General features: G+C 39.5%; 1 protein-coding gene across 2 annotated transcripts; it reads left to right on the forward strand.

Moving 5' to 3' along the window:
• The first annotated feature begins 841 nt into the window (after nucleotides 1-841).
• CFL2 (cofilin 2) lies at nucleotides 842-7,653 on the forward strand. Of its 2 annotated transcripts, none has more exons than XM_034418008.3 (4): nucleotides 842-1,362; nucleotides 4,400-4,707; nucleotides 4,796-4,872; nucleotides 5,066-7,653. In XM_034418008.3, exons 1-4 carry the CDS (start codon nucleotides 1,360-1,362, stop codon nucleotides 5,176-5,178), a joined length of 501 nt encoding a protein of 166 aa, XP_034273899.1. In that variant the 5' UTR covers nucleotides 842-1,359; the 3' UTR covers nucleotides 5,179-7,653. The 2 variants fall into 2 exon arrangements, with proteins under 2 accessions (XP_034273899.1, XP_034273900.1); XM_034418009.3 differs by having other exon boundaries at nucleotides 1,220-1,763.
• Nucleotides 7,654-10,762: the final 3,109 nt, after the last annotated feature.

Here is a 10,762-nt window from a genome sequence, read left to right on the forward strand (position 1 = left end):
CTACAGCATAATTCTCAAGACCCCTATGAGCTTCTGATGGTGACTGCATGACAAGTGAACCACCAATTAGCCAAACATATGTTGTGTGAACTCAGCATCTGGTTAGTTTAGAAGTCTGCATGTGGTGTGAATCCAGGAAAGCTAATTAATTAAACTATGGTAAAATTAACCTTGGATAAACATGCCCAGGAGTGTTGTTAAGCAAATGAGTCTTACTCTCACAACTACACTATATGATTCGGGACACCTTGTAGCCTTCTTCCATTTTGTCTCCGAGTTTTGGTATCTATTCTTCCTTAGCTGGGCCAGGCAGCCCACTCCTGATCTAGGTGCTGTCGCTGTAAAAACCTTTTAAATTGGTCTTGGATCTTTCCCACTGAAAAAGCAGCACCCTCAAACACAAACACTACATGTTGCCCGTGAAACACGAACAACTCGCCCCCGTTCGGCTCTTTCTCCAGTTCCCACCCTTCACTCTCCTTTTTGTATCAGGCGGAGGCGGCGGCGGCGGCCCTTCGGCTGCGGCATATTCGTCCTGGGTTCATTTTTGCCCGCTTCCTTGGCATAACAAGGCGGTCCAACCTCAGCAGGTGCGCTCAGAGAAGGTCGGCTAGGAAGCGGCGCCAGGGGCAAATGCTCTGCAGCCGCCGCCGCCGCCTCTCAGCCATCTCTTCCAGGACCCAGCGCGGAGGCTCCCAGAGCAGAGAGCCCTGGCAGCCACACAAAGAGAGCCAAGCCCGTCGCACGACGGGGTGGCCGTGAGCAGCGGTGGCCGCTATCCGCGGGAGGGGCCAAAAGTGCGGCAGGACCCGTCTCACCTGCCGCGCCCCGCGTAACCGAAAAGCGCAAGGGCGGCTGAGCAAGCCGCAGAAGGGACTGCAAGGCAGCGCCGCCGCCGCCGCCCGCATCCCTGCTCCTCCGCTGGCCCGCGGAGGGATGGCGTCGGCCAAGAGAGGGCGAAGGGGGAGATGATGCCCTCCTGGGATGTAATGCGGAGCAGCAGGGATTCGTCCCCCTGAGGAACCCCGAGGCGAGCTCCGCTCTCCCTCTCACCCCCGAAGCGCCCTTTTGGCGAAGTTCTCGCGTTAAAAAGAGAAAAGGAGGGGAGCCCTCCGTCTTTCCCCCTCCCCATTTTGGCTTCTCCGCAGGGCTGGGCAGGGCCTGGAGCACGTGGTGAGGGAAGGCGAAGCCCATGTGACCGGCCTCCCTCTCCCCTCGAGCCCCCCGCCGATCGCCTCTCTTCTGCCCGCCTGCCTTCTCCGTGGTGGGCTCCGTAGCGTCAGTCCGACTCCGCTCCCTCGGCACAAGCGGCCGCCGCCATCACCCCCACCCCCCGCGCCGCCACCCAGCCCAGGCACCATGGTAAGAGCGCGGAGCAACCTGCCGCGCCTGAGCGCTCGCCGCTCGGACTCCGCCGGAATGACGGGACCAGGCTCCTGAGGGCGAGAGGGGCGACGAGAGCCCCTTGGCGGCGCCTGGCAGCCATTTTAGTCTAATTTTAGCCTAGGCTGAGGGGGTGGCAGCGGACGACCCCCCAGCGCAGGCCGCGGGGGAGGCTGGGGGGCTCCGGGGGCGGGTGGACAGGTCTCTCGGCCGTCCCCGAGAGAAGGGGAAAGGGAGCGCCGGGGAAGGAGGCTTTGCCCCTCGGTGGCTCCTGTCGTGGTCTTAAAGAAATGCTCTCCCCCGATCGGAACGCTTTCGCTGAGAGACGCGGAAAAATACCCGGGAGTGACACGATTCCTGCTGGTTTCCTTCCCGTTTAGGTACAGCGGGGAAGGTTTTTGTCTAAAATAGCGGCAGCATTTGGCCCTTTGGAGTCACGGAACGGGACCCAAATTACGGGACAGGCTTCTCCCCTCGCCGGCTTGCCTTGCCTTCTATAGAGAGAGGACTGGGGCAGAAGGAACGCAGTGGGGCGGATAGGATGAAACCGAGCCTCCTAATTGCCTGGAAAGGATTCCTTTCATTCGCTTCCCCTTTTTATTGGCGTGTAATTTGGGAAATAAAAAAGGGCTGGTTGATTTCATCCACCCTTTTTTGGGGGGGGGTAGATTGGGAGAAGAGATGAATATTCCTTCTTCTAATAGAAGGATATATAAGGGAGAATAGTCGGCGCAAAATGACTTGGGCTTTTTCTCCGCCACCCCACCTCCCCGCAAAAAAGAGAAACGAACGTTTTCTGTGCTTTCGCCTCCCCTTTTTGGTGGGAAAATATAGGTCTGTAAGATCCTTTGTATGACTTCCATCTTATAACGGCATGTGTACTGGCACATTATATGTGATAAGATGCAGCTTTCTTTTGCCTAACGGGGGAAAAAACGCTGTTTCTTAACTGAAAGGCAGGTGTGATGGAATGACGCATAGCTGGGTTTTCCCCTCTCCGTTTTGGCACTAGCTTATTGCTTCTGGATAAAGAACATGGAATAAAACCATTGTTTTCCTTTCTTAAATGGCTTTAATTAATCAGAATGTTGGGGCAGAAGCACCCCCTCATTGGGAAAGCTGAGTGCAGTAATATATACCATTCACCACGTATGGATATTGCTTATATTTAAGGAGTTATTCAAACATGGGGGAGGGGGGGTCATCTTTACTCTTTTAATCTATTCCGGAGAAGACTGCCCATTAGAGCCTGCCCACTGCCAGTATGTGACTGAAAATCCAACAGAACGGCAGGAATGTCCTGATTGTATTTGAATGACATTATTATACAGCTGTTCCTGTTGGTGCTAGATAGTATGTGTACACAAAAGGCTCGATTTTCTTCTAACAGTAGAGAAGGAAAATGGCAAAGGTTGTCATTCTGTAAAAGAGAACACTGAGATAACTATTATATTTTGTTTACAGAACAATGCTTGGGGTTTGGTTATATGAATAAATAACTGAATTGTTTTTGTGTAATAAAGCATCAACTAAAAACATATATTTCTTTGTGTGTTAAAGATAAACATGAATAAATACCAGCTTGAGCTTGTGCTGTTACTTTTCTGGATGCACTCAGGAATCCTTAGTAGTGTGATGTAGGGGTTAAAGTGATAAAAAATAATCTGGAAGACCCAAATTCAAATCTACATTCAACCACAGAAGCCCCTTAGGTTACTTTGAAGCAGGCTCTATTTTTCAGATAGTTCCCCCCCACCCAAGAGATAAAGCCCTAGGAAAAAACTGGAGAAGGGAAGTGCTATGTGTTCCTTGCTGTACTCAAGAAAAGGTAGTAAAATCTAAAGTCTAATTTCTGTGCAGGGACTTGTTTACATGAAAATGAGGTTTCTGAAAGTATAGCTTGACTTATTTCTCACATTTTGGGATGTTGTTTATGTATTAAATGAGGGACGCGGTGGCTCAGTGGCTAAGATGCTGAGCTTGTTGATTGAAAGGTCAGCAGTTCAGCGGTTCGAATCCCTAGTGCCACGTAACAGGATGAGCTCCTGTTACTTGTCCCAGCTTCTGCCAACCTAGCAGTTCGAAAGCATATAAAAAATGCAAGTAGAAAAATAGGGACCACCTTTGGTGGGAAGGTAATAGTGTTCTGTGCGCCTTTGGCATTTAGTCATGCTGGCCACATGACCACGGAGATGTCTTCAGACAGCACTGGCTCTTTGGCTTTGAAACGGAGATGAGCACCGCCCCCTAGAGTTGGGAACGACTAACACATATGTGCGAGGGGAACCTTTACATATTAAAGTTGTGCTGTGTGGGTTGCTATCCACTAGGCTCATTCCAGCATAATATTTAATACTAAATATAATTGAAAAAATTTCATAGATCTTTCCTGCAAATTTTGCATCCTCATTTCATTCACTGCAATTGAATGAAAGCTAGAAAAAAAAATCTGTGGCTTTAAATAACTACGACTTTAAGGAACACCTCCTCTTAGTCAGATGGTGTGAGTTACATTCTTTTAGGCATGGCTCGTGCAAGGTTTAATAAGCTTCAGTGTAATTGTACATTCTGTCCTTGGTTATTTCATCCTGTAGTGATTTCAGTGAAGTATATACAGAATATTATTAACTAAAATTTAAGTACGTAACATAAATCCTGATACAACACAAGATACATTTATTCTGCTTCCTTAACAAAATTAGAATATTCAGGTATTATAGTATTGGGGGCAAAGCCTGTATAATATTAGGACCATTTCCTTGGCTATTAACATTTCCTTGAATTTGATAGGAATTAACCATAGATAACTGCAGATAATGTTAGCAAATATTGAACCTCAAAGTGTGTTCAAAATGTTCCAAATTTCACTGGGGACCAAGTTACAAGATTACAAGTCACAACTTGATTCTATGCATATCTCCCTTGAGGTAAATATTACTGAATTCAGTAGGGCTGCTCTTAGTATGTCTTCAAATTCAGTTTATATTAACAAATATTATTTCAATTTGTTTTATAGGCTTCTGGGGTAACAGTGAATGATGAAGTTATCAAGGTTTTCAATGATATGAAAGTACGGAAATCTTCAACATCGGAAGAGATTAAAAAAAGAAAGAAAGCAGTTCTTTTCTGTTTAAGTGCTGACAAAAAGCAAATAATTGTAGAAGAAGCAAAGCAGATATTAGTTGGTGACATTGGTGTCACAGTCGAGGACCCTTATATAGCCTTTGTGAAGCTGTTACCACTGAATGATTGCCGATATGCTTTGTATGATGCAACATATGAAACAAAGGAATCTAAAAAGGAAGATCTGGTATTTATATTCTGGTGTGTAAGTCAAAGGATTAGTGTTAAAAACACAGTTGACTTTCCAAGATTTAGAGCTGAATTAACCAATTTATCTTCTTCTCTGCAGGGCCCCAGAAAATGCCCCTTTAAAATCAAAGATGATATATGCAAGCTCTAAAGATGCCATTAAAAAGAAATTTACAGGTATGAGTAGAAAACATGTCATAAGACAATTTTGAATTTAGTAGCAATTGCATTCAGACTAATCTCTTACTTAAATTTCTGCTCAAGGAGCAGGCAGATTTCTATATATTCATTATTTTTCAGCAACTTATAAAAGAAAATCCTTGCCACTAAAATACAGAACAAAACATGTATTTTCATTTGTGTTTTCCAGGTATTAAGCACGAGTGGCAGGTAAATGGTTATGAAGATATTAAGGATCGTTCAACACTGGGAGAGAAACTAGGAGGCAATGTGGTAGTTTCACTTGAAGGAAAACCCTTATAAAAGGACAGGCATGTGCCATCTGGAGCTTCCATTTTTGCAGCTCATTCAGTTGGAATAATACTAATTCCTTTTTTGGCCCCATATTCCCAGAACCCAAATACCTAAAGAAGATATCATTAACAGTCTACAAATGACCATCATTAGACTATTTTTTAAACCTGGTAGTTTTATGTAGAATCCATGGAATGCCTTCCATATATTTTAGCCCAAACTGTAGGCATTTCTTGCAAATGTGTACAATGAATGTGGTAGTTGATGTGGATAGTCTAGCCAAACAAAAAGAAAAGGTTTAAGTTAATTGATTGCCTTTAAACTCTTGTCCAATGATCACATGAGACTCTATTCAGTTTTACTTTACAGTTGCACTTGCAATTCCATGAGGCTCTTGTGCATTCAGACACCTCACATGCCTTTATAAGCCTATTTTTTGTGACATGGCAGCATATAACACTATGCATTTTAAGCACTTTTTGTAATATGTTTGATTTCTTCTTCCATCTCCCTAGAATGCCAATTAATTTATGGAATTGTGTCATTAGTATCTTGTATCTTGGTCTTCATTTCTGTTAAATGAACTAACCGTAATTATGCATTTTTTGTTCCCCCACCCATTGAAATATATGCTACTGAACAGGAGTAGGAATTGTTTACCATGCAGATCTTGCAACCTAAATATATTTTGTGAATATTATTATATAGAAATTGCCATTCATAATGGCAATTTCTATATAAAGGAACTGTAACCCTGATTTGAAATCAAATATCGAATCACCACACTGCAATAAAATCTGTAGCTTATTACAGAAGGCCCCTTTGTTTTCATGGGAAAATATACAAAACATATACAAATACATTTTGTATCACTTCCCATCCCTCTAGTATATATTCCACTTCAATCACTAATCTATTACATTGTGATTTTGCTCTTAGAATGATTTGAATATGGAACTTTCCTTCCCAAATCTATGGTTGCTTTAATATGTTTCATTATTAGGAAACAATTAGTCCAGCAACTTATCCTGTTTCAGAAAAAACTTACAATAAAAATTATTAGCTAACCTAGAGCGTAATTTCAGGATACTTTCCCCAGTTTGTGTTAGCTTAGTATTTCATGTTCTACATTTTTGTCTAGTCATAGGGCAGCTGTTTTCCAGTTAACTTTTGTACAAATAGGTCTGAAAGCTTTTGCTGCTACTAAGTCTTGCATCAGGAGCATTTGGCTAAAAGCCAGACACTACACTCCATATAGAGAATTTGATCTGCTCTGTACGAGCAGTCCTCCGTTAGCCAAAGCTATTTATGGCAAACACATGCTTTTGTATCTTGTCATCGGTTCTCCACAAATGGCAAAACTGGACAGGGTTCTATTGGTATGCATAAAGGAACTTTGTTAGGCAGCCAGTCGCTGTTGAAGTGTGCATACCACTAGAAGGAATGTATTCATCAAAGGACAAAAATTTTAAACAGTTGCAATTTCTTAACAGAAGATGCCAGAGAATACAAATAAATTTTAATCGGATTTAAAAAAAATTTAAGACCCTTTGGGGGAAGAAATAAAATAATTGGATGACAAATATTACTCAGTTTTACAGATCGTTTCTGTGGAACTCAGACTATTTCAAGCTTTCAGCTGTCTCCAGCTTATTGCCAGTGAAATGTATATCTTTTAAAGTACTGTCTGAATTTCATGGTAGTATTCAAGCTATGCATACTATTGATAGATTGTAACAGTTTTGTAGCAAAAAGAAACTTAATTTATTTATAGGAGACTTTAATAAGAATTAAGTTTATGAAACATTTCTTGGATATATTATGGTGTGCACTTAAAAAGTTCTGGCTGGTATAAAAACCTACTTTTGTTCAGTCCTTATCTAGGCCTGCAATTTCAAATGTTTTAAAATGAGTGTTAATTTTTTTAAAAACTGTCTAGATTGCAATGTTTATCCCATATCCAGTGTAAAGCACTATTTTTAATTCATAGAATCTTCTACAAATAATATACGGCTGCCTATTATGTAAAATGGATCTCTTCACTCTTCAGAACCGAATATCAAAGAGAACATAAACATTTGACTCAAACTATTTATTCACTTAAAAGTTTACACCGATTTATGTAAAACAAGAATTGATTTATGTGTATCAAGTATGAAACCCTCCATAATTCAAATTTTGTTTACAACTGAAAAACAGTACTGAGATTGATTTCAGTGCTATAACTTGCTTTTTTAAATGCTGCTACCAATCTACTGCTTGGACAGTAAAACAAATGAAAGACAGCTGGCACGTGTTCCCCAGAGTTCATCAGCTGTTGTTTTCTGTCATGCAAAAAGATGAAGGCTTCATTGTGACTTAAAGGTTGAAGAAAACTTCACAATCTGAGCATCTTGCATGCTTCCCATCACTGGTGGGCATTAGGAATTTGCTTCAGTTATTTTACGGATAAAGAAATGTTAAATAAAAGTTTTCATGACTGTACTGAAAGTCTCTGCAGATACCGCATTTTTTTCTTTTAAAAATCTTGAAAATGAGCAGGTTTGGCTTAAATATTGAATACATAATAATACAACATGTGGATTGATATAAAATGAAACAGAAAATTGCAAAAGGTGAAAAATAGATACAGAAACTAAGAATGACTTTGGTAATAACCTTCAACAATGCCTTTAAGTTGATGTCAGATGCTGTTTGTTCTTCTGACATAATGGATCTTAATTTAAACTGCCAGTTTTCCTTAGCTGAAGCTTTTTCCCATTTTAGGATACAGTTCTGAGCCCATTAATGTGGGGGTATGGCTCATTGAAATCAACATTGATTTTCGGGTACCACTGTATTATTAGATACAAATCAAAGCAATCCAGTTTTGAATAATGTGGTAATCCTATCAAAGTAATTAGAGGCTTGGTTTCATTCATAAAGAATCCAGTGAAAATTAGATACAACATGCTAGAAAGCAAGAGTGCTGGATAAAGAAGAAATAATGAATGAAATAAAACAATGAAGCAAATATGAAACTTTAGGAATTTTTTTTGCTGATAGGATTGTTCTGATATATTTTTTTGGTCTCTCTGAACAGATGGCTTCTCTCTTATTATTAATCTTAGAATAAAAGATGAGCATTTTTAATACCACCACTAAATGTCAGTAAGGAGGATATAAAGAGCACTGATGTGTTAAAATAAGTGGTTTTTGTTTCATTTACTGATTGATTAATTACTAATATTTATACTGTAAGCTCTCTTATGACTACTGGTAGTAATACGTATATTAATTCTACCCTAACTCCAATATTGTTTCAATTATGTATCCAATTTTCTTGTTAAAATGAAGAAAGCAAATAGTGGATCTGCTTTGTTGATATACTTAAGAAAAAGGGACAAAGTAAATACTTGCCCTTTTACAGGTGGTCCTCGACTTACAACAGTTCATTTAGTGATCATTCGAAGTTACAATGGAACTGAAAAAGTGATTTATGACTGTTTTTCACATGAGCATTGCAGCATTCCCATGGTCACATGATCAAAATTCAGACACTTGGCAACTAACTCATATTTATGACAGTTGCAGTGTGGTGGGGTCATCTGATCACCTTTTATAACCTTCTGACAAGTAAAGTCAATGGAGAAGCCAGATTAATTTAACAACTGTGTTATTAACTTAACAGCTACAGTGATTTGCTTAACAACTGCAAGAAAGGTCTTAAAATGGGAAAAAACTCACTTAACAATAGAAATTTTGGGCTCAATTGTAGACGTAATTTGAGGACTACCTGTATTATACACGCAAATAATCTTGATTTCCATCATTCTGTGAATGGGTAGCTCTGCTTACTTTTTATATACAGTGGTTTTCTATGAAGGCAAATGCAACAGACAGTAAACTATTTTTCTTCTCTATATAATTTTCTATAGTAATCTCTATCAGCTCTATTGTTTTATCTGATGGATGACCTGTATACAAAGTAATAGTGCCACAAAAATACATATATGCAATGGCTTTTTAAATGATGAAATTTTACACAACTAAAAATAATAGGGTTTTTTTTGTTTGTTTGAGGAAACAGCAATGTATAGTTGCCTCACCCTAGCTTAAAAGAAGCAGAAAAAGTGCATATGATTGGGAAGATGGGTATGAACTAATTGCATGTTTAGTCAATTATAATAAAACATGTATTCATCTATTTTGCTTTCTAATAATTGCACATTTTATGACAAAACATACAATCTAAACTGTGGGTAATAATCTAATTATTGTATGTGAAAATGCTTTCCATATAATACTCCATTATTATTTGGGCAAGTATCTTCAATTTCTTAAGAAATTCTGTAAATCCCAACATGATTTAGAGAGTATTTGAAAAATGGATAAAGAAACAAAAGTGTTTGTGCAAACAAGGATACACACATTTTATGGCAAATAAGAATGAACTATTGGATTTATCAATTACTATGTGCAAGAATGAAAGTAGGATACAGTAGAAACTGTCATTGGCAAAAAAAGATATAATTTCCACTTTTAAAATTAACTATGATGAGTCTCTGGTTTTGGCTTGAAGTATATGTATATCTATCTATATCTCCAGTAAAACACAATCTTTCTCAGAATGGCTTAATATGGTATCACTTTTTCATTCTAAAAATGTGCTGAAGATTTGGTCTAATTATATAATTAATATCAAATTTGCAATTGAGTTTAATGACTTCACCATAAGGATTCATTTAAGTTTCACACAGATACTAATTGTCAGGGAGCTATGTTTGGTTTCTTCATAAATTCGTTCTCAGAAAAATATAAAAGATTATTATTATGGTTCATTGCACAGCCAGACATTCAGATTAGATATTTTTATCCACCTACTGAGTCCTTCCCAAAGACCTGCAATAGGCAGATGTTGATGTTTAATGGTGTTAAAGATACTGTCATAGGATGTAAATTTTTCCAAGTGAAGCTGCCTTTTGTAGTTGGTTGATAGTGATTTTGTCAATGCTGATTGTGTTATTTTGATTCATTGCAGTCAGCCAGATGTTCAGATTGAACTTGGCAAAATGAAACAAACATAGTACCAATATAGAAAGGGTGAAATCTCAGAACATCTGGAGCACCCCTTGAACAGCATTGGCATTGACAAAATCATCATAAATCAATTGCAAAAGGCAACTTGGAACAGCTTTCATCCCGCAATAATACTTTTTGCACCATCAAAAACATCTACTGGTAAATAATGACATTTTTAAAATGTAGTACCTCAAAGCAACTTAAACATTTCCCATTCTACAAGCTTGTTGAACAGATGATAGTTGATATACAGTAGGTAGTTCTTGACTATTGGTTTAACAACCATTACAATGGTATTGGAAAAAGTGATTTACAACCAGTCCTTGCATTTATACCACCATAGCAATTCAAACTGGTAAATGGCTTGTATTTATGACAATTGCAGCATCGCAGGACTTCTGGCGGCTCTGCAGGACGTTGCAGACGCTCTTTTTGTGGAGCGCTAGCCCCGCGACTTTGTTAGCCACTAGAACAGCGAAAAAACAGCTGTCTAGCGGCGAAGAACCTTCCCTCCTGGGAGAAGAGGGGGAAG

The sequence above is a fragment of the Pantherophis guttatus genome, chromosome 1, assembly GCF_059756535.1.
Source record: "Pantherophis guttatus breed Tessera chromosome 1, ASM5975653v1, whole genome shotgun sequence".
Taxonomy (NCBI): Eukaryota; Metazoa; Chordata; class Lepidosauria; order Squamata; family Colubridae; genus Pantherophis; species Pantherophis guttatus.

What these genes read in the sequence shown, in the direction of transcription:
- CFL2 (XM_034418008.3), top strand. An exon ending in GATCTGGTATTTATATTCTG is followed by an intron (nt 4,708 to 4,795) that starts GTGTGTAAGTCA and finishes TCTTCTCTGCAG; the next exon opens with GGCCCCAGAAAATGCCCCTT. An exon ending in CATTAAAAAGAAATTTACAG is followed by an intron (nt 4,873 to 5,065) that starts GTATGAGTAGAA and finishes TGTGTTTTCCAG; the next exon opens with GTATTAAGCACGAGTGGCAG.